Source organism: Erigeron canadensis, chromosome 1 (genome assembly GCF_010389155.1).
Source record: "Erigeron canadensis isolate Cc75 chromosome 1, C_canadensis_v1, whole genome shotgun sequence".
Classification (NCBI taxonomy): Eukaryota; Viridiplantae; Streptophyta; class Magnoliopsida; order Asterales; family Asteraceae; genus Erigeron; species Erigeron canadensis.
In genome coordinates, this window is record NC_057761.1 from 31,532,350 (window position 1) to 31,557,450 (window position 25,101).

Here is a 25,101-nt window from a genome sequence, read left to right on the forward strand (position 1 = left end):
TTAGTATTACTTAGGATATATATACATATATAGCCCTCTATATTTTGTGACATATATAAATAAGTCAATAAGGTCATAAATTGTAAAGTTTAATACTTTAATCTAGCCGAAAAGAGAATTGCAAAACTTTAAAACTAATGGATCCATATTTCACCATATTTCACTATCATGACTTTTAGGTTCATAACATTATTAACAACAAAAATAATAATCATATTATTACTATACATCTTTGATTAGGTTTTCATCGTCAAAAAATATATTGAATAAATTATAATTAAAATTAAACTTTCTTAAAAAAAATTGTATGATATATACATGTATTAGTAGATCCGTACATCGTACGAGTATTAAGATTAGTATATAAATAAACCAATAAGGTTATAAATTATAAAGTTATTTGCAAGAATTGTCCTTGTTTTTCTATCATAATGAGAGATCCTCATTGTTACTGAACTCGAAAAAGGAAATTTCTTCAAAATAAACAAACCACAAATATCAATCTTGCAGTTAAATATTTCAATTATGATACATGCAAAATTTATTTCAGCGGTCAAATAAATTTTTTTATTGACTAATATAAGTGGTTAGATCGGTATTCTTTTAATATATGAATAAAGATAAAGAATATAAAGATAGATGATGGTATGAATTATTAAGAGTTAATTACAAGATTGGTCTCTTTTTGTGTTTTTGTGAAAAGACGATACTGCCCCTGCAAGTGATGGTCGCGTATAGACTTGACGACACCCATTAATAGTTCTGTTAAAAAAAAGACAAATCTCATTACAAAATTTTTTGAATATAATAAAGACCTTCGTCGCTAGTGGAAAAAGGACTTCCATTGGTAAAATAGACAAACCATAAATCCAATCTTACATTTAACTCTAACTTATATTTGCGAATTTAGTATTTTAGTATTGGAAAATTTTCCTTTGTGACACTTTATGAATCACTTTTAGTCAACTGGAATTTTATTTATTTATTTTATTGGTAAATTCTTACTCTTATTTTTTAAGCTACACTAATTTGGGTAACTCAAAACTTTCCAAAACACCCTCTCCAATAATCATCCTCGTAAATTTAATAAGTGAGACTCGGATGCAATTAAACATCTTATCAATAGGTTTCATATCCTAAAGTGTGAAAACCATTATTGAAAGAAATAAGCTTGATGTTGGAGAAGGGAAATGGTGAGGGCCGATGCATGGAAAATGAAGAAGATGATGCCACCAACATTAGAGAGATTGGTATTGGCGTGGGAGGTTTGTCACTTTCAGAATGGACTCCAGAATATAAAACGTGTCGAGATCCTTAGCGGTTGTTATGATGGACATTTTTTCCCTAATCGATGGAGTGGTAATGTCTTAGTCGGATATTGTGATGGTTATTGTGCTCGAATTAAGCGAGGGAGAGAAGACATCACGATTTTCGGGTGATGGGTTGATAAAATTTTAGGGTGGTGCGACGGTGGTTTGCGATGATTTTTCTTGTAAGGCGGGGGAAGATCGTAGTGTGGGGTTCCTTGTTTATCTTTTTTTTTTTAAACACCTAGGTTCCTTGTTTATCTACTTTTGAAACTATACCCCAAGAATAAGACTGTTTGATTTAATGTTTTGAAGTTTGAGAAGAAATTCTAAAGGGTTGTTAACATGCTAAAATCTTGCTAACATGAATTATTCTATGCTATGTAGGGTCAACTAGTTGCTCAAGGACGGAGGTAGCATGGGGGAAGTGGGGTCAGGTCAGCTGCTCATACTCTAATTTTAGTACAATTTAATTTTTTACAATTTGAATGATATATTTGTAATTTTTTAATCTAAAAGTAAGAAAAAATAAGTAGGAAGTAAATACAAATGTTACATTCGTTATCATAAGCTAATTATTTAAAAGTCATTGATCATCAAAGTATTAATTTTGAGATACATTTCTTCACTGGGAGAATAAAAAACTTGTTTTGATTTTTATTATAAAGAATGAAGAAAGTTTAAGAAAAAGCTTTCTCTGTTTGGATATGTAATGTGTAATACTTTAATAGTGTAGCTCTTTGTGGGAAAACTATTTTCTTTCAATGATATACATACATACATACATACATACATACATACATACATATATGGGGATGAGAATATAAGGTTGTCGATCGGGTATCTAATCTTAGATGTGGAACACTCACATATTGGTTTTTTTTTTAATCCATAAAAATCATGGGGGCCCATGCATTTATTCATTAAACAAGAAATAATAAAATATTAGTATGTGAGAGGTTTCACACCTAAGCTTAGGTGTCGGACAACCTTATATATATATACTAGGATTTTTTTACCCGCACGATGTGCAGCTGCTTTAAAAAGGTGCTCAATAAAGTGAGATTTGAGTTAAACTTGCTTAAAAAAATATTTAATGAAACGCTTAATATGTGAACAAATGAGTTAATGGAATGGATCAATAATGATCGTAAAAAAAACATATGGACGAACAATCTATTTAGTTTCACTTAATTAAATTAGCAATAACGTATTCATTATCCAATCATTAAACTAATTGTTATATACACTTGTTTTGAACTAATTATTCATCTACCATCATAATATTTTTCTCATCATCACAATGAAAAATTGTATTGTTAAAAAACAAAAGAAAAAAGAGATTATATTAACCATTATCATAAAATTCAAAAAATGAAAAAAGAATTAAACCAAAAGTTGTACATAATTTCCATGGTGATATGAACGAAAGAATTAATATAACTATTTCCGAAAGTTATGATATTAGACAAAGCTCTTAACTCATATAAGATGAATATAATTTAGTGGTGATTAAAAAACTTATAAACTTTAAATATTGCCGCTAATGATTAATGCGATGAGAGTTTCAACTAACCAACGACCTGGGCAAACTTTCATATAATCACCAATAAAAAAACGAAAGGAACCTCGTATAAATGTTGAATAAAAAAGATAATGAAATATCATTAGGTATAGACGTGATTTTTTAAACTAAAGAGAAGATATCATTTTATCTAATAAGAAGAGCTTGGATTTTTACAATATATATATTTATTTTAACATATATAGGTTCATTTGTTTTCTAAATATATAGTTTATTTAAAGAAAAATATGGAGTTGACACGTAGGATAAAATCTTATGTGGCAATTTTTCAAATTAGTTTTAGATTGCAAGAGGGCTTTAAAATGTTTGGTTAACTATTGTTTTATAAGAGTTATAGATATATATATTACAAACAACTAATTAATCATAATAGTTATGTTGGAAAGATATGCATACAAGCTAATTATTTCCTAAAAAGTATATTTGTGGGGTTTCTTGCATTATAATTGAATACGTTTTCATTTGATAAGAACTTGTCCGACACGCGTGATCTTTATTTATTAAAAAGAACCAGTATTTTTTAATATGAGTGTTACACTGCGGGGAACAAATTCTTTTGAGGTTCCATTTTCTATTCTCGAGTTAGGGCCCATTTTTTTTACATTTTTGGATACAACTCTAAGTATGACAAACAACTTAGAAAATTGCACACTCATAAAAAAATTGCTGCCTCTGTCACTGTAGTTGCTCATGGTTTTGAAAAAGGGTTTTAAGTTTTGCACTGTTGAGGTTTTAAGTTTTAAGTTTAACAAATGCCTACTTTAATTAAAAATATCAAGTTTAGACACATGAATATACACGTCAAGAGATACGTGTATAAACAAGCACGTTATCTTCAAGTAATGCTTGTGAGCATTTTCATGAGACGATTTATGTATATAGTAGAATGAATACATCGTTGGCGGTGGATCTTTACTAAAGACTTTAGTTATTACTATTTTTAGTGGCAAGTTTCCTTTATGTTAATAAGAGTATAGACTTGATCAACGCCAACAATAACGTTTTGATGAGATTGGATCCTAAAATCTGGGGCCGGGCTACCAATTCCAACGTATTTATCTATAGCTAGGCTATATATATTATTTTGCCTATATATATAGGCTCATCTAATTAACTATATATGTTATTTGATACAGAATGGGAAATGTTTTCGGATGCATTCAAGTCCAGCAATCAACCTTAGGTATAAAAGAAACAACATTTGGGGAATACGAGAACGTCGTCGTCCTTACCCCTGGGTTGCATTTCATTCCATGGTGCATAGGCAGCAGGTTAGCAGGGTACGTTTCTCTTCGTGTGCAGCAGCTTGATGTTCCATGTGCAACATACACTAAGGTTACCATTCTCCATCTCATCAACCTTAATATCCATCTCTATTAAGGTGTCCGGGTTAACTGGGATCTTAATCTAGTTAGATTTTACAATATGCATACGAAATCTTTTGTTGTATAATCAATTGGATTTGCAATTAATGAAGTATTTCATCCCTGCAAATTGAAGTAACACGAAATTTTGATTGGGATAAACGTTGCAACTTAACCTTAATTCAAGGCAAAGAAGTTTAAATCTAGACATTGATTATATGTGAGTTTTCGTTTAGAAATTGACAGCGTTAACAATAATGAAAATAATAAGTAAAAATCTTAATCAAAAGTCGTCATCAGTATTAAAAGTAGGCACCCAAGGTCTTGAGTTCGATCCTTAGGGATGACAAGTCTTGGGGTTTTTTCCTTCGAATACTTGTAACGGCCCATGGTCAACATCTTGTTGTCTAGAGTACGTGCAAGGCTTCACCATTATACGGTGAGGTTTTCCCTGATGTCACATACCGACCGAATGTTAGATATTTTTGATTAAAAAACACAAAGCATTGTTTAACTTTTAGTTGTATACAAGTACTTATAAAATGATCTAGTTTCTGTTTGATCTTTATGATATTCTAGTGATCAGGTCCATGGTTCCGAAGTTAGAACTATGCTCGGTGTTTAAGCAAAAAAAGGATATAGCAAAAAGAGTGGCGGATAAACTTGAAAAGGTAAAGCTTAATCAATATGCTCGATCTAAACAATCAATTATTATCACCGGGGTTATGCATACACGAGTAGTTGTTGATTAATCGTCATTTGTTTTGGTGGCTGTTAATTAGACCATACCTATGTATGGGTACGAGATAGTCCAAACACTCATAGTCGATATTCAACCCGATGAACTTGTTAAGGAATACATGAACAAGATGTGTGCTGGTAGGCATCAATCTATTATATCAATTATACATATTGTTTATCTCAATGATTAAGTTATAGCAGAATTAGATAGTTTGTTTTTAATTTCAAGTCAGGTAAATTATCGAGGATGCTTGCTACTGAGAAGGCTGAAGCAGAGAAAAGTGCGCAAAGAATCCGAGCTGCTGATGAATCATACTCCAAATACAGTTCTGGACTGGCAACGGCATCTCAACATCAAGCCGTTATCGATGGGCTAAAGGAAAGTATGATGGAATTCTGCTCTCACAACCCTGGAATATCAGCCAAAGATGTGATGGACATGATCTTGCTAACTCACTACTTTGACACCGTCGGTGCATCACCTAAATCGATGTCTGATAAGTTAATCCGACATGGACCTGCAGGGGCTCTCAAGGATGTCGTAGCCCAGATCCGAAGAGATGCATGCGGTGATTCGAGTTAACATCACCCACAATGCTGTAGTAATTAAGAGGCCAACTATTTAAAATGAATGAGGGGCCGGGTTTACTTTTACTCTTTTAGTACCATTTTACATCTTTTCAAATTACAATCTCTTCGCATTTTACAAAATGGGGGAACCAGAATTTGACATCTAAAACAAGAGTGAAATAATTTTTAATTTCTTTTAGACTATTTATATTATGTAGTTGAGGCTTTATTTATGTTTGGTTCTTTGGATTGGTTATGGATTTTTTGATTTATCGTTGTGATTTAATAAGTACCACCAAAACTACTCTTGATTGACATTGACGTTAGAAAATAACGAGAATGGTACCCGCGCAATGCGGCGGCGTTAGCGGGGATAGCGGTTTTGTGTTGTCGGTGATGGTATTATTGGTGGTGGTAGCGGTGTCAAATGATGTAGGATTGTAGATTGATGTAAAGGTGATAGTGAAAATATTTTAGATTATAAGAGTTGAAGTGTAAATTAATTCATTAAAAACATAAAATGTCTAAGGACACTTTCGGAATTTCAAAGGCAGAACTTTTTAAAAATAGAAATAGGCTTTTGTTTTATAAAATAGTAAAGATTATGTTTTAATGGGACGCATTTAATGCATGGTTATTTATTGAAAAATTTCTGAAATCATACATTATAAATTAAATTGAGTTTTACATAGCCAAAATATATATGATTATTGAATATAGAATTAAAAAGACACATCTGGCTTTAAAAATACCTCACGTGTCAATCATAAGCTTCTTCAATCATGCTTTATTCTGTTGGTAAATACTTATATGGTATTGTGTTTCTTTGGTATAGAAGAGAAGGAAATCATAAAAGGTATTGTGTTTGTTTCGTGTTGGTATATATGGAAGGCTCGAAACGAAGTAAGATTTAACAATGGTGTTATTAACACGGAAAAAATACTTTAAGACATTAGATCGATTGGGTTTCTTTCGTATAGAAATAGAGGAAAACATTATATGACTAGTTGGGAAAATTGGTGTAACTTTGCTTTGTTGTAATTGACTGTACAGTTTGCCTCATCACTTTGTGGTGGTGTAGGTCGTGTGATTAATAAAAGTTAATTTTCAAAAAAAAAAAACTTATATGGTAATATGAAAATTTCAAAATTTGAATTTTATAATATTCTAAATATAAAAATCTCAAAATGCTCAAAATGCTTTATATATAAGATACTAGATGGGCACTCGTGATGCAATGGCAACAAAACATAAACATGATCTGTTCTATAGGCTCGTATTAGGCTCGTACTTCTATATCCTTCATTCCTATCAAGACAATTTTAATTTCAAAACAAACAATTGTAAGAATATGATAACATAGTACCCGTTGAAATTGATAATTAACGGTATTTGTGAAATAGGATAGCAAATTAAAAGTGTTTACCGAAGAGTGGTATGCATCATGCATGTGCAAGTTTATTAAAGAAAAATGTTTTTTTTTTTTTTACTTTATAGAAAAAAAGTATTACATTAGCAAATATAAATCTTATATTATAAAGGAAAAAAAAAAACAATCCTTCATTTTATTATTTTATCAGAAGAGTTGGTTAAGTCTTGGGTTTGATTCCCTTAGCCGGTCTTGGGTTTGATTCCCTAGCCTACAATGTATCTTTATAATAAGGGATAGCTCATCCATAAACACATTAAATAAACAAATTTATACATTAAATAAAATTTACGACATTGACAGGTATCAATTTATATTATTTTCTAATAAGTTAATATTTATCTTTAGTCATACAGTCGACATTAATATTTATATGTGTATATCTATATTTATTTATATAATAAAAAGTTAAGAAAGAAATAAAACTAAAAATTTGAGAAAATCTTCATATGTGATTACATGGATTGTTTATATCATTTTAAAGATTAGATAAATTATTAAATATATAAATTTAAATATAAAATATGTAAGTAAAAAAAAATTAAAAGAATATACTTCTATAACATTGAATACATATATTGTATTTCAACTTTTGAAATAATCTTTTGTAGACAGTATTTCATATTTTTTAATCTTTTTAATTAGTTAAATGATTAAAAATTTTTAAAAACTTTTCTCAAGTTGATGGCTAAAAATAAAAATTAATTAACTAATTGGGTAAAATTATATACTATAACTACAATTTGTTTAAATAAATAACTATGAGTTTCAAAGGTTTTTTATAAAAATAATTATATAAAAAATATTTGTACTTATGTTCTGGATAACTGGAATCAACCTACATTTACAAATTACAATAGCAATTGCGTATAGTTATATTTTATGTCCATTGTAAACCAAAAAGCTAATTTTATAAAGGAAAAGGATAATGACAGCCTTAAGGGTTGTCATTAACAACTTATTACATGCATATAAAAAGTAGTTTTTTAAATATCAATAACCGCCCTCTAAATTTTCGTAAGAAAAAATACAAATTTTAATGCATCAAATTAATTAATATTAACAGCCTACTATGTTCTATCTACTGTCACCAATCTATCTGCATTCACAACTAAAGCTATTCATGAATTTTATTCTAATTTACGACTTAGCATAACTGATCATACGTCTCCTATGTTACATCGTGTTTTTGTAAGGGGTCACTTTTATGAATTCTCGCCAAATATCATTAATAAATATTTTGGATTGTCAGATAATGAAACACATTGTAGTATTGATATTCATTCCGTTGCTCGAACATTATCAAGAGGAAACCTTAATTCATGGCCTAAAGAAAGTTTTACTTCTAACATACCGATTCCAAAGTATAAGTCTCTTTTCGATGTTGGTATTTCTAATTGGGTTCCATCTTTAATCAACAACTTGGTTTCTGAATTGATCGGTAGAATTCTATTTGTTATTGGTGATAGTAATGGTAAATTTTATTATATTAGATCACTAATTTTTTAACAAATTAAATTTTGTGTGACGTATGATGAGTTTCATCCTATTATATTTTCCCGTACCATATATGGTACCATGTTGAATCAACATAATCCGTCTCCCATATCTAAGCCAATTTTTATTCCACAAGGAGAGATTTATGCAGTTGGGAATGGATCTGATAATCCAACATCTTCTTGCAATAATGTTTCTGGTATACAATAAGTTGATTAAATTTCACCGAAAGATGTAGCCAATTCAATGAAACGGAAGAAATCAAGCATGAAGTGAAGTTTTGAATTTAATTATTAATTATGTAATTTGTGGCTTTTTTATGTTTAGTTATATGGTAATACTAGATTATTGTTCCGCGTAATACGCGAGTAAATATATTTTTATACGTATATATATATATGTAAAATATTATTTTCTTAATTAATAGTTAACAAATTAAAATATTAAATTTCACTTTATTAACATTTTTTTTTACCTTGATAATTTCACAAACACTTATTGTGTTGTTCATTAAGTCTTACTGATTAAATAAATTATTCAATGCCAAAAGTTATTGCTTATCCATGTCATCACAAATATCTCAATGTCATTCGAAGTTTCATTTCAAATCATAAAAAATATCACACATGACACATTCTTTATATGGTGCCAAGGCATACAATCTTCTAAACCGAGTTGCATGATTGCCACCATCAAGCCAATGAACATTCCAAAATCTTGTTTTATTTTCACTCCCAACTGTTCTTTAATAACATCCTAAAGGGGCTAGCAATCGGGTATGTCTCAGAGAATGAAGAACATATATTTTTCCATATATTATTACCATTTGTTTACACGGGAACGCAAACTCAGAACATCGAATCACATTGATGATTTTAAACCTCACGTAATTCAGATTTTAAACCACATGTCATATTCATTTGTACATATCAATGATAAATTGAGAGTGTCCAGACCACCAAAACCTAAACCACCCACTTTTTTACCTGACAATTGCCTTCTAGTAGATCCATTACCTTTTCCGAGTTCGACCCCCCCCCCTCCTCCCTTACCCCTTCCACCAAAAAAATGGAGTTGTGATCTTTATCAATCGAAAGAGAGAAAAATAATATATCCTAAATACTTTGAATTATTGAGTTAGAATATATCATAGACAACGCATTAGTATTGAGTTTAGATTTTATTCTATAATAACTTTGCAAAATTTTTGAAATATAACCTTGGATGGAGTCCCACTCCAACTTGGTGAATCTTGTCTTATTTTCACTCCCAACTGTTTTTTAATAACATCTTAAGGGGGCTAGCAATTGAGTGTGCCTTAGAGAATGAGGAACATATATTTGCCCATATATTATTACCATTTGTTTTATACAAGAACGCAGACTCTCAGAACCATGAATGACATTGATGATTTTAAACCTAACATAATTCAGATTTTGAACCACATGTCATATATCAATTTGTATATATCAATGCTAAATTAAGAGTATCTAGACCATCAAAACCTAAACCACTAATTTTTTAACCTGACAATTATCTTCTAGTAGATCCATTACATTTCATTTTCCGAGTTCGACCCCCCCTCCCCCTCCTCCCTTACCCCTTCCACACAAAAAAAATGAAATTGTGATATTTATCAATCGAAATAAAGAAAAATAATATATCATAAATATTTTGAATTGCCGAGTTAGAATCCATTATAGACAACGCATTAGTATTGATTTTAGATTTTATTGTATAATAAGTTTGCAAAATTTATGAAATATAACCATGGATGTAGTCCGACTCTAATTTTTGTACAATGTAAACTTTTTTAAGGGTATATTTGTAATTTTGTTCCTGCAAAATATTAATAAATAAAGAATACATACAAACGTTGACTTTGTTGTCATAAGTCTCTTCTTTAAAGTAGTACATCACTTGGTTGGAAACAATAGTCTTGAGATAAACCTCTCTATTGATAGAACAAAATTTTTAAGTTGTTTTGATTTTTAATAGAATAGGAAAAAAAAAACAGGTTGGAAGTTTTTTTTTTTGTTTGGGTGAATGTACAGTACATTGATGATATAGTTGTATATAAAAAGTTATATTTTTTTTCAAATTCTTTTATAATATTAATCACAATAGTCACGCATATTTACAAGCTAAATTATATATCATTAATTTCGATAATTTATTTTATTTTGTTTAATAGAGTGCAACTTCTCTGTCACCACATGCTCCAAAATTGCAGATCAATGTTAAAAGTTGATGTTCTCAAAGTTGTCACTCACCTAAGCTAAACTCGGCCTTCTAAACACTACCGTTGATAATTTGACTAAACCAGACATTATATATATATATATATATATATAATATTGTAGATACAGGGTGTTACAACATTATTAATATTCAATTTTGCTTTTTCATGGTTTAAAATATACTCCCTCCATCCCATTAAAAGTGTCCACTTTTATTTTATCAAAGTCTTTCTTTTGTATCTTTGACTACAAATATTTTTTATTGCATTATATGATATTTGATAAGTTATACTCAATGAAAACATATTGAAATCTCTATCAACTCATATAACTTTCATCAAATATTATACATTGTAAATAAAAATATTTAAGGTCAAAGTTGCGAGACAAAGACTTTAAAAATTCAAAAGTGAACACTTTTGATGGGACGGAGGGAGTAGCTTACTATTTTTATAGAAAGTTGATCTATATATTTTAAATGAAACATATCTCAAATATTTCAATTAAAATATGCTGACTATTATTTTATTGGAATATATAGATTGACAATTAAATTGCTTAGAAATTTTAGTGTATAACTAAACTATTCGAGCAAAACATTAAAACACTAAGTGCAGTGACAATGCAGACATATCCGGATGAATAGAAGTTATCCAAAAAAAAGAAAAATTTTCATTAGCGAGACCTCTGATAGATAATGTATCCCTTTTTTCAAAAGTGTGGTTAAATAACACATAAATATATATGAGAAACAATGACTAAGGTTTATTACAAAAGTGTCTGGTCACTGTAAAGAGGAATTTAATCGACGACTAATGAAACTTCATGTTTTCTAGTGCTTTAATTCGTACCTGGTTAAAATTTGTCAACTTATGATATTATAAAAATTTAAAATGTCATTAATTATATATAATATAATAATATATTAAAATAATAATATTAACAATTATTCTATTAGATATATAAATATTAGCTACTATTTTTGATTTCTTGATTAAAATTATTGGATAAAAGGTGTAAATTTGTGATGGAAAACCAAAAAAGTGTAAATTAAAGTTAAAAGGGTATATATATATATATATATATATGTTAACTATTATTTTTGATTTCTTGATTAAAATTATTGGGTAAAAAGTGTAAATTTATGATGGAAAATCAAAAAGTGTAAATTAAATTTAAAGAGGTATTTTTTGTATAATCATAAAAGTATAAGTATTAATATTGTCATTTAAGAAAGATAAAATAATTAAATTTGATCTAATGACTCTAAATCAAAGATGAAATCCATCCGAAGGTTCTTGTTTGTTTAGGAATGAAGTTATCACCTTGTTATATATATATATTGGTAGATTATGTTCATATGAATCTGTAATCGACGTTATTGTAATTATTTTCTTAGTTATGGTCTTATTCGTTTACACAATTATGTTTTCTAATTGCTTAAAGAATAAAGTTTGAAAAATTGCTTACGACTGCAAGTGCATCGTGCGAGTCTAAGCACTAGTAAATATTATATTATAAAGAAAAAAAACAAACAATCCTTCATTTTATTATTTCATCAAAAGAGTTGGTTAAGTCTTGGGTTTGCTTCCCTTAGCCGGTTTTGGGTTTGATTCCTTAGCCTACAATGTATCTTTACAATAAGGGATAGCTCATCCATAAACACATTAAATAAACAAATTTATACTTTTATAGTTATACTACTCTATATAATTATAGCTCCTTGTTGAAAGTTACTAAAAATGAAACATGCGAATTGACTAAACTAACTCCAATAGATTAAATAACCAGCAACCCTTAATATTAAATTATTGCTTTATATTATAAAATATCTTTACTAGCTACCCATTTTAAATCGAGTATTTTTATATCAATTACTTACACCATTTGACGTAGTCATTATCATCCATATCTGTCCCTGTCATCACATCTTTGCATTACATCACATCTTTGATTATATAAGCTCATCTACAATTAAGCTAACCCAAGCACCTCTTAGTATTTTGGAGTTGGATCCTACATACACGGGGCCTATACCATTTCCATACTACGCATAGTTAGGCCCATCTAAGTTTCCCTCTCGATCCACTCGGAATTGGATCCTACATATACGGGGCCCTTTACCATTCGTAGATCAAGTCAGAGTAGAAAATCATTTAGTGCATGTTTTCCTAATATTTTCACAAACCAGACCCTCATTAGTAGAGTATCGGATCTGAAATTTTTTATGTTCACGAATATGTAAATTTTTTGGCATGTTTCCTAACAATATTGAAATAGATACAAAACTTTGACGACTAAGTACTTTTTGTGCGTATGAATTTAGAATGGGAAATGCTTTAGGATGTATTCAAGTGGAGGAATCAACCTTAGGAATAAAAGAAACATTTGGGGAATTCGAAAACGTCCTAACTCCTGGTTGTCATTTGATGCCTTGGTGCATAGGCAGCGAGTTAGCAGGTTATGTTTCTCTTAGCGTGCAACATCTTGATGTTCGTTGTGAAACAATGACAAAGGTATAGGTACATACATACATACATACATACATACATACATCTTTAATTTTACTTAAGGTCAATATTCGGATTTCTAGCTTTTGATCAATGTACTTTTCGAAAAAAAAGCTTTTGATCAATGTACTTAACTTTTGTTGTGTATTTAGGATAATTATTTGGTGACAGTTGTTGCGTCAGTTCAATATAGAGCATTGGCAGATAAGGCAATTGATGCTTACTATAAACTTAGCAACCCGAAGGAACATATTCAAGCCTATGTGTTTGATGGTATGTAATTAGTTTCTTCTTTCACTAACTAAATCCCACAAACTCAACTCTAGCCGTATCTTCTTTGTATATATTATAAGACAGTTTATAAGACAGTTGAACTAAACACTTATTAACCAATTAAATCGCTCAATTTTATCAAATTAATTCTCGCTAATGTCATCATTTAGATTAACTATAGATTAAAAATCCTAATAATCATTATCCACATATATTATTATATTAATATTTATACTAATTTATAGAAAAAGTCTCATTACTTTACATTTTTTTTGTTTTCAATCAACAATTTACACTTTTTAGTCCTAAATAATTATTTTATATTTATTTTTAGCTATTAACTCGAGGAGATTTTAAATTTTTTTTTAAAAAGTTACAAAATGTATTTATATTTAATTTTTTAAAGTTACAATTGTCACTCAAATCAAGAGACCTAATTGTTATCAAAGAACATTAAAACAATCCTAATTGTTATCTAATGATCATAGGTTAGTGTTAGGTCCAGTTTAAGCTAAACTGGAGCTCTCCAGTGACATCTGGAGAGCATGAGGAATTGTCCGAAATATTAGAAGTCCAGTTGCATTGTACAGGTTTAGCAACTGATGACTTCCTCCAGTTGAGATCAGAAGACTAGAATCTGAAGACCTTCCGGTTGAAGTCAAAGACAACAAATGGAAGATAGAGATTGGCAATGGCAGCGAAGCCCAGTTGACAATCTACCAGATCAATCAACTGGAGAATCCTCCAGTGTAAATGCTCTTACAAAGCTTTACACTGATTACGAGGAGGACCTTTTTACTCTACATCCTTTTAACCGGACAATGATATTGTCTTTGGATAAAGATACAAAGATGTAGAGTGGTTGAATAAAGTAACCTTTTGTCTTACTTTATTTAACACACACAAAGGATTATTTAAACAATACTTTTGTGTGCTGTCAACCATATTTGTACGTCGAAGTTGAGATCCCCATGCTCAATCTTCGACTATAAATAGAGGTCCTTGCACAAGCATTTTCAACAACTTTGCAAATACATATATTCTGCAATATTGGTGAACTTGTGCAATATTCTCTCAATCGCAAAAAGAAACATTTCACAACTCTAAGTGTTTCGATTGTTTAGGAGAATTTCCAAGTTTAGATCAATTGTAATTCATGGGTTGTTAGGATATTTACATTCTTGTATTATCTTGGTTCCGCAACAACCTTGTATTTTATTTAAACAAGTAATAAATAAAATACACTTGAAAATTACATATTGTCTCACCAGTTTATATACTCGTCATTTATATTATTGCATGTATTAATATTCTGTCACCTTAATACTTAATTCCAGTTAACCTGGTACACGATCAATCTAAACTGGTCACATCCAGATTAATTGATCGTGTTGCAAAGTTCACTCACCATCGACATAGAGGTGTCTTCAGCACCCATCTAGTAATAGTTGGGACTTACAAGTGGTATCAGAGCAGGCAGGTTGAATTGTTTCAATTCTATAACCTAGGTCTGCTTCGATGGCTGCTGAAGGTGAGAATGGTTCTGGTCCTAATGAATCTAATCCTAATATTACTACTCCTTTAAATACTAACCCTCCTCCTCCTCCTCCAACTCCTGGAGCTAACCACGTTCATGTACATTACTCCAACTCTCCTGTTCCCAAATTCGATGGGAATGGTGAGACATTTGGTACATGGAAGGCTAGAATGCTCTTGCATTTTGGTGGGATAGAGAGGTATATGTTAAAAATCCTTAAGGATGGACCATATATACCCATGTCCAGTGGTGTTAGCCCTCTTCTCGATCCCACTGGGAGAAGAGGCACCAGGGAGAAATCAGAAGAACATTGGTCAGATGAGGATCGTAGATTGGTTGATCTTGATACCAAATTGAAAAACATGATTCTTTCTGCTATACCTGAGGAACTAATTCCTACCCTTGTGCTATTTTCTAGTGCAAAATCTATGTGGGATGAATTAGTTCTCCAGTTTGAAGGAGGAAATGACACTATTGTCACTAGAAAGGTTGCTCTCAACAAGAAGTATGAATCCTTCTTTGCTCTTCCCAATGAAAGTTTGACTGGTACTTATACCAGATTTACTGGCCTAATTAATCAACTTAGAGGCTTGGGAGTGGAGAAGGATAAGGATATTCTTCTTGAAAAATTCTGTGATGTTTTGCCATCCAAATGGGCACACATGGTTCTTGTCTTAAGACAAGGAAAGACCTTGCATAGCCACACTCTTGCCTCTCTTTATGGAGCCTTCAGATTCACTGAAGATAATGATGCTGCAAGATTACTGGCTGAGCAAGATGCTTTAAACCATGCTCAGAGTTCCAAGGCTGCCAACTTTTCTGGGCAACCTTGTGCTGCTTTAATGTCTACTGAGAATGTCCAGTCACATTCTATGAAGGAAATGTTAAACAACTTTTTGAACTCTGGCCTAACCACTAATCTCAGTGATGGTTGTGAGGAAACTGACGATGATGATCTGGTTGCCATGATTGCTAAAACCTTTAATAGGTTTAAGCATAAATCTAATCGATTTAATGGGTCCAATAATGCTTCCAATTCAATCTCAATGGATAAGGCTAATCTTACCTGCTATAAATGTGGTAAGAAAGGCCATTTCATGAAGGAATGCAGATCTAGTCAGATGAACAACCAAACTGGTCCTATTGTCCCAAACTTTGTTAAAACTGATGATTATAAGGCCAAATACAAGAAACTTAAGGCCCAGATTGCTCTCATGTCTCTTGAACAAAATAATGAGAAAGAAAAGAACAAGTGCATGATGGCTCAAACTGAAGGGAAATGGGAACTCTCTGATGATTCATCTGATGATGAAGAAGAGATTAGAGATATGTGTTTCATGGCATTGGAGAGTCAACAACCAGTGGTGAAGGATGATGTTGTATTTGGAAGATGGGTTGATATCATTTTAAAGAAGGTAAGGGATTATGATATCGAAATTGATTCAGAATTGAAACTGGATATTGCTGAATCATTGAATGATGACTTGTTATTTGTTGAAACCATGAGAACTGACTGTGAAAGATATTTAGAAACAGTTTTGGTTGAATTAAACAACATGAAAAGTCAAGTAAATGATTTTCAAAGTGTCCAGTTGGCTCTTAAAGAGTCAGATTTGAAAAACGAGGCATTAGTAAGAGATAACCAAAAACTGAAATTTGATCTTGAAAAAGAACATATGGTTATTAATTCTTGGGTTCAAGCATCTGGTAAAAATTATGACGCTTTTTCTAAAACCATTGATGCTCAAAAAACTGCCTGGAAATCTGGTGATCTTCAGATGGCAGCTGTTTTACCCACAATTCACCAATTGCCAGAATCTGTTAAAGTTGAAACACCTTATGATTCCTCTGGCACAATCAAATCTGAATCCACTAAGACCAACCCTGTTGAGGTCAAAACTGGAGCCAAGAAGGCTAAAGCTCCAGTTAAAAAGGAATATGGTGACAATCCTTTACCTCATAAGTCAAGTGAGTCCTCAACTCTAAAGACTAAAACCCCCGCTGAGCCAAAGTCCAAAGGCCAGCAGCCTGAAGAAAAAACATTTTGGTAAAAATGGAAAATCAAATCCAAAATTTGTCAAGGCAGGTACAAAGTTGTACTGCCAGAATTAAGAATTTGGAAGAAGGTGCATCCTCTTCAGTTGTAAAACAAAATGTCAAAACTCCTTCCCAAAAACAAAAGATGAAACAATCTGCTCAAAAAGGAGCAAACTTTGAAAAGAAAAAGGAGGTCAATGTTCCACTAAAACCAATTGTCTTCACTCCGGAAACTGGAGAGAACCCTCCAGTTTCCTCATCCAGTTCAACACCCAGTCAAGTGCCTGGGACTTCTCAGAAGAAGTCCAGTGGACCCATCAAGAAAAGATGGGTTCACAAAAATAACTAATCAATTACTTGGGTGTGCAGGGCGATCGTAAGAAGAATATTTGGTATCTGGACAGCGCAGCTGGCCGGACTATGACCGGATGTAAGCCCCTGCTGGAAGAATTCACTGTCTGCGATGGACCAGCGGTGACATTTGGTAATGATGGAAGTGGGAAAACTGAGGGATATGGTGTTGTTGACAATGGGCAGATTCAGTTCACTAAGGTTGCATTTGTCAATGGTTTGAAATATAACCTGATAAGTGTCAGTCAACTTTGTGATGATGGATATAGGGTACTGTTCGATATTGCTCAAGGCACTGTTTTTAACAAGGATTGGAAGGTAGTCATGATTGCACCAAGAAAAGGGAATGTGTACATGATGAACATGGAGCCTGCTCCAAAAGAGCATTGTTTCTATGTCAAGGCTGATGAGGACACCAACTGGCTGTGGCATAAACGATTATCCCATCTTAACTTCAAAATATTAACAAGTTGTCAAGAAAGCAACTAGTTGATGGGATACCCTTGTTTTCCTTTAAAAAGGAGAAGCCATGTCCAGGGTGTGAAATGGGCAAAAAGAAAAGAGCCAGTTTTAAGACCAGGCAGAATTTCAGCATCACTGAACCTCTTCACATGCTTCATATGGATCTTTTTGGTCCAGTGAATGTTCAAACTAAAGCTGGTAAGAGATACACTTTAGTTGTGGTCGATGAATACACCAGATTTTGTTGGGTGATATTTATCAGATCAAAGAGTGATGCATCTGGTGAAATTATCTCTCTCATCAAGCGAATTGAGCTCAAGTATACCAAGAAAGTGTGTCAGTTGCGAAGTGATAACGGTACAGAATTCATGAATAAAGAATTGGAGACATTTTGCACTGACACTGGCATTTCTCAAAACTTTTCGTCAGCTCGTTCTCCAGAACAAAATGGTGTGGTTGAAAGGAAGAATCGCACATTGATTGAAGCTGCCAGAAGTATGTTATCTGAATCTGGTCTTCCCACCTGTTTTTGGGCTGAAGCTGTGGCAACTGCATGTCACACCCAAAACCGGTCAGTTTATGTCAAGAGACACAGGAAGACTGCCTATGAAGTCCTCAGGAATCGTAAACCAAATATTGGATATTTCCATGTATTTGGTTGTCCAGTTTACATTTTAAACGATTCCAGTCAGTTGGGAAAATTTGATGCAAAAGCTGACGAAGGTGTCTTTGTGGGGTATTCAAATATTAGAAAAGCCTATAGAGTTTATAATTATAGACTCCAAAAGGTACATGAGACAATTCATGTCACGTTCGATGAATCAAATGAAGCAATCAACAAAAGACCAACCCTTGATTTATCTTCAGTTGTCCCAGTTGATTTTGGTGTATCTGATCAGGTTCATCAATCAGATAGTACACCAGAAAATGTTTCCAGACATCAAGTCTTGGAACCAGTAATGGAAAAGAAGAACTTGTGTGACACCTCATTTTATCCTTCTATCAGTTTTAACCTACCTGAAAAACTGGTAATTGGATCTGATGTGCGTGCCACAACAACATCAGAACCAGTTCAAGCTTCTCCAGTTCTTCAAGATATACCTTTGTTTGAAGATAATCATGTCAACTCTTCAGTTGACACTGATGATGAAGTTGAAGTAGTTTGGACTGATCCTCCTCCAGTTGCTGCATCTGTTGGAGATCATCAGGTGTCTTGCACTGATGTTGTATTATACCAACCTAGTCAATACACTAAATGGACTGCTGCTCATCCCATTGAGCAGATTATTGGCAATCCAGATAGTGGGGTTCAGACTAGAAGAGCCACAAGTGATCAATGCTTGAACGTCACCTTCTTATCACTGATTGAACCGAAGAAGATTGACGAGGCTATGGCAGATCCAAGCTGGGTTGAAGCTATGCAAGAAGAACTCAACCAGTTCGAAAGGAACAACGTTTGGGAGCTTGTTCCTTGTCCTCCAGGGTTAAAGAGAGAACCCATTGGAACGAGGTGGGTCTACCGGAACAAGATGGATGAAGATGGCAACGTTATCAGGAACAAAGCTAGATTAGTTGCCAAGGGTTATTGTCAAGCAGAAGGTGTTGATTTCGATGAAACTTTTGCTCCAGTTGCAAGACTTGAAGCCATCAGAATTTTCTGGCTTATGCTGCTCACTTGCAATTCAAGGTTTTCCAGATGGATGTAAAAAGTGCGTTTCTGAATGGCACATTGGAAGAAGAAGTGTATGTTACGCAGACTCCAGGCTTCATAAATGAAAAGCATCCACATTGGGTATATAGACTGAACAAAGCTTTATATGGTCTTCGACAAGCCCCAAGAGCCTGGTATGATACTCTAACTAAACATCTTCTCAAAAATGGTTTTCAAAGAGGTGCAATAGATAATACCTTGTTCATCTTGAAAGAAAAAGGTGATATCTTGCTGGTACAAATTTATGTTGATGATATTATATTTGGGTCAACTGATGATGGAATGTGTAAAAGGTTTTCAAAAATTATGTCTCAAGAATATGAGATGAGTTTAATGGGTGAATTAACATTTTCTTAGGTTTACAAATTAAACAAACCATGGATGGTATTTTTATTAACCAAGAAAAATATGTCAGAGATTTGTTGAGAAAATACAAATTTGATTCAATCCCATCAAAAACCACACCTATTTCAGCTCCATTAAATTTGGACTCTGACCCAAATGGCAAACCAGTGGACCAAAAAGAATATCGTGGAATGGTTGGTTCACTGATGTATCTAACTGCCAGTCGACCAGATATAATGTTTGCAACATGTTTATGTGCCAGATTTTAGGCAAATCCAAAGAATCACACTTGCATGCTGTTAAACGCATTTTCAGGTACCTGAAAGGGTGCCCTAGCCTTGGTCTTTGGTATCCCAAAGGCTCAGGGTTAGATCTAATGGGTTATTCAGATTCAGATCATGCAGGTTGTAAGATTGATAGAAAATCCACAACTGGTGGATGTCATTTCCTAGGGGGAAAACTGGTGAGTTGGACCAGTAAGAAGCAGACTTCAGTCTCAATGTCTACTGCTGAGGCAGAATACATTTCTGCGGCCAGTTGCTGTGCCCAGATTCTCTGGATCAAAAACCAGTTACTTGATTATGGCATGAAATTCACAAGAACCCCAATCTTTTGTGACAACACCAGTGCTATTGCTATATCTCACAACCCAGTGATGCACTCAAAGACAAAGCATATTGATATCAGGTATCACTTCATTCGTGATCATGTTATGAAAGGAGATATTGAAATACATTTCATCCCCACTGATAAACAGTTAGCTGATGTTTTTACAAAACCTCTTGATGAAAAGACTTTTAAACATCTCATCAGTGAACTGGGTATGTTAAATCCTCATTAAACTGAAGAGGCCCTTCAGTTGAGGATGGTCCAGGTGATCCTTGATTGGTTGGAGATTGAACGCCTTGATGTACTCAAAGACTAGTCACTGATCAAATGGATCACATTTTTAGGGGGAAAAGACTCAAAATATTTTTCAAATAAATTATTGAAAAATGCAACTGAAGGTCATCAGTTGAAACTGGCATCTAAATTTTCTTTTGGTTGCTAGTTTGGTCTTGTCTCAAAATGGTGGTCAGCCAGATTTCATAACGTTGTGTTTTACTTGGTGGATACTTGTGACACGTGATGTTACTCGAGTGCTAACCTCGCACTCACGAACGTCACCTGACATGTCTTACGTGTCAAGACTTTTGCTGAAATGTACTGCACTTTTTATGGGTATTGGTGAAGTTAGTGGGTGAGTGGGAATACCAGCCGTCGTAGCATTAAATGCTTGATGGGAAGTATTAAATATTTTTGAATTCTCAAAATTTTGGAAAATAACTTTTTACAAATTATTTCAAATTTTTGGAGACTAAAATATCTTTTCGTATATATTTTGGCAATATTTTACTGCCTATATATACCCCACCAATATATCCGTCTCATTTACTTCTCTCAAAATTCTTTCATTTACTCTTTCAATCATTCACAATTCGAGATCCTTTTCTCTCTTTCTTCTTTAAGTCCAAAACCCTAAATCTAAATTCACAAATGGCTCCTAAATCTTCTTCTTCTTCATCTCGTTCTCGTGATGTGAATCTACTCACTGCTGAGTACATTCCATCACAAAATGTTATTCGTGCCACTGGTGCTCCCATAAGTTCTAAACTTATTAAATTAAATCCAAATAATCCAATGGCATCTCTTCAAGGGCTCCAGGCCGCTGACTCTCTTATAGGGAGAATCCAATCCTTTCTTCGGATTTCTCCCCTCAGCGATGCCTTCTCTTTGAATCCACACAAGCTATTTCATGACTACTTGTGTGAATTCTGGTACACTGCCTCTCTTTCTGAGGACTGCTCATCCATCTCCTTTTCTCTAAAGGATGGGTCAGTCCCGTGTACCATCACCACTGAAACATTGAGGGAAGCCCTTAACCTCAATTACTGGAGACAAAATGAAAATCCAGTGGTGATTTCCTCCAATATTAATTTCCGCCAGGTCTTCCTTGATATGGGAAATAAGGAGATGGTGGAGGGGGATGTGTTGAAGACCAAGGGGTCTATTACAATGAAAGGGCTTTCACCATCCTGGAAGTTCTTTATGGTTCACTTGGTGGAGAGTTTGGGAGGGAGTTCTGGTGGATTGGACCAGATAAACTCCTTTCAGGCAGAGATGGCTTACTGCCTTTGGAATGGACTGAGGGTGGACTTTGCAGGTATTTTGTTCAGAAGCCTGGTGTTCAAGTTGAAGGGCAACAGGGGTCCTTGTGTTCCCTTTTCAAGATTCCTGTCCCTTTGTTTCATTCAGATTCTGGGCAGGGAAGAGTACAACAACACGCAATCCTTGTTCTCTGTGCCAGAACTGTTGAGGAATCTGGACAACCTGGTGTCCACTTCTGATGAAGTCCAGATGTCCCCGAGAATGATTTTTGCATTCTCTAAAACTGATGCACCACAATCTGGTGAATCAGAAAGGCAACTGGGCGGGCCTCAAAATAATGAGGGACCCACCGGTTCGTCTACTGAAGTATAACTGTGGCAGAAGCAGGAGTCCAGGCAGTTCCTAAAGCAAGAAGATCCTCTAAAAGCAGGAGATCAAGATCTGGACTTGCTGCACCTGACCAGTCACAATCTGTGATAGTGGTCTCTGAAGCCGCTGCCGATGATATTGCAACTGAGGATAGAGCAGTTGTGGTTGAGGCACCAGTCACCTCTGTCCAGGGAGAAGATGCTTCGGCAACGGATCCTCAAACTGATGATACCATTGAGGCAACTCAAACTGGTCATCAGGAGTCTGAACAACTTGTTCAGCCACCCCCAACATTTATGGATCTTGGCATAAATGAGGGTGTGTTTCAGCTTGAGTCTTCGGACTCATCTGAGACGGAATCTGACCAGGAGATGGCTGATGCAACTGTACTTGATCAGCTCCCTTCTCTCCTTGGTCAACCCCAAGAACCACATGTTTCAGTTTCCCCAACTATTGTACAAAGCTTAGAAATACCTCCAATTTTCACCTCTCGCCAACCACTTTCTTCTATGGGTGTGCCTAGAAATAGACACATCCTAACCCCACCGTCGCCGTCGTTCACACCTGAGCATTCTCAGCATGAACGACACATTGAATCTCTTCCCTTCATTTCTACAACCCCTCCTCTTCTATCAACTGATGCTACTGCAACTGGAGAACCAAATATTGTCATACCTCGTCCAGTTGCACCTGTAGCTTTTTCGGCTGGTCCAGTGACACCTTCTCCTCCGTCATTGGACAGCCAATTCGTGTCTTTCCAAGCCGATCTCTCGAACCTTCTCGCGAGGGTGGAAGAGATTCAAAAGACACTCGATAGGAACACCAAGTCCCTCTCCAGGTACCACAAGGATCACTTGCAAAATATTAAAGTGGTTGACCTGGGGATCAACAAGTTCTCTGCCAATGAGGACTTGGTGTTGGCAAGCTGAACGAGTTAGTGGAATCCTCCAATCAACTGGCAACATCTTTAAGGGAGGCGTTCGCACTGACTCAATCTGGAGTCACCTCTTCAATATCCAACCTGCTGAACAGTACTGTCAGATCTTCAGAGGTTGATATTAAGAATCTTGAAAGGCAGGTGCAAGATTTATGTAACAAACCTGGCCTAGATGTGACTGCGCTTGGGCACCAGTTGGCCTCTTCAGTGGGTCTCAAGATTGAAGAAACCTTGGCTGCCAGTGAAAACAATTTGATTGAAAAGGTGATGTCTGAGATCACCAAGATTGCAGCGCCCCAGGTCGATCTCACTCCTATTACATCTGAGATTGATCGGTTGAGGTGCAGTCTGGATACACTGGCCAGCAAGGTCTCTGAACACTCAACTGCCATATCGGATCTGACCACTGAAGTTGGCAAAGGAAGGGAGGGTGTGACTGAAAGTGTTAAGGAAGTCCCTGCAACTGGGCTCTCTTCAGATGATCTCTCAATACTCAAACAGATTTTAAAGAGTCAAGAGCAGACAAGTGGAAATGTAATGACTCAGTCTCAAGAGATCAATCATCTTTGGAGGACAGTTCGCATGCTTTGTGGAGTCTTCAAAGAGTGCAAGACAATGCAATCATGGCAGCCTCTAGATCGCCTGCCCTCTAGTCATGCCGATTTTGAAGCCATCAGGCAGGGACTAGATGCTGCCAAGGGGAAAGGTCGGTACATGCCCCTCACACTCTTGTGAAGACTTCAAGTAAAGGGAAGGAGATTGTGGTGGCTACCAGTACTGAGGCTGGTGAGCAGGGTTTGAGGTGTTTGATGATGTGGTGGTAGGGAGTGTTGATAAGGGAAAGGCCATTGCTGATGAATCTATGGAACCGGCCACCGATGCACCAATGTTGGAAACTGGCAATGTCGATTTGTTGCCTCCAGTTACTGAAAGCGAGAGTCAGAAGTTAGCAAGAGTGGGATACCTGGTCAAGGAAAGGAAGAAACAAATGAAGGTGAACCAATTCGAATCAAGAAGAAATCTTCCAACCCCTCTTGTTGATATCACTGATGCTCAACTCCTTGGCTTGACACTTGTTGAATACAAGAAGATCAAAGAAGATCCAAGAATAGTCAATGCACTGAAGGAGATGCTTGAAGTTGAACTGGACAACACTACCAGGATGATGAGGCTGAACTGGATGCTAAGTGTTTGAATGTGTCGGTGGAAAAGGCCAGAGAGATTAGGTCTGAGGGATTCTCAAGAGGACTGAGCAGGTAAAGAAGGCGTCACCAAAGTATGAATCCACCCAAGTCCAAAGGGAGAAAACAAAAAGCCTTGCAAGAGATGCAAATCTGAGGACTTGGGTAGAACCATCTGAACCCACAACTGATGATATTCGAGCTGCTACACAAACGCTGAGCCGGAGCAAATCAACTGACAAATGAATCTGAAGCTCGCACATACTTGTCAGATGTACAGGTCGAAGGCACAATAGAGGGGATTACTGATGTTAAGGTTTCAATCAAGCCTGTGCCAAGCAGTTGTTGTTGAGGTACAATACTTTGTGGGCCTAAAAGGACAACTGAGAACCGGATCCATCAGTATGGTCATTCGACACATTTGAACTGTTGAGGTGGTGGAGGGGAGACAGAGGAAGAATAAAGTTGAAAGAGGCTGGGAGTACGTATTGCAAAATCTTATCAAGT

General features: G+C 34.5%; 2 protein-coding genes across 2 annotated transcripts in view; both read left to right on the forward strand.

Annotated features, from left to right (window-relative positions):
• The first annotated feature begins 5,244 nt into the window (after window positions 1-5,244).
• Window positions 5,245-5,580, forward strand: LOC122589904 (hypersensitive-induced response protein 1-like). Its single transcript, XM_043762237.1, has one exon. The coding sequence runs from the start codon at window positions 5,245-5,247 to the stop codon at window positions 5,578-5,580; it is 336 nt and encodes a 111-aa protein (XP_043618172.1).
• A 7,360-nt stretch (window positions 5,581-12,940) lies between these two features.
• Window positions 12,941-25,101, forward strand: part of LOC122586044 (hypersensitive-induced response protein 1-like) — a 26,842-nt gene continuing 14,681 nt past the window's right edge. The window contains exons 1-2 of the mRNA XM_043758156.1: window positions 12,941-13,249; window positions 13,396-13,516. Of these exons, the coding sequence (XP_043614091.1) occupies window positions 13,061-13,249; window positions 13,396-13,516 (310 nt within the window). The 5' untranslated portion in view covers window positions 12,941-13,060. The remainder of the gene's footprint in view (window positions 13,250-13,395; window positions 13,517-25,101) is intronic.

What these genes read in the sequence shown, in the direction of transcription:
- LOC122589904 (XM_043762237.1), top strand. Translation starts at nt 5,245, where the DNA reads ATGCTTGCTACTGAGAAGGCTGAAGCAGAGAAAAGTGCGCAAAGAATC.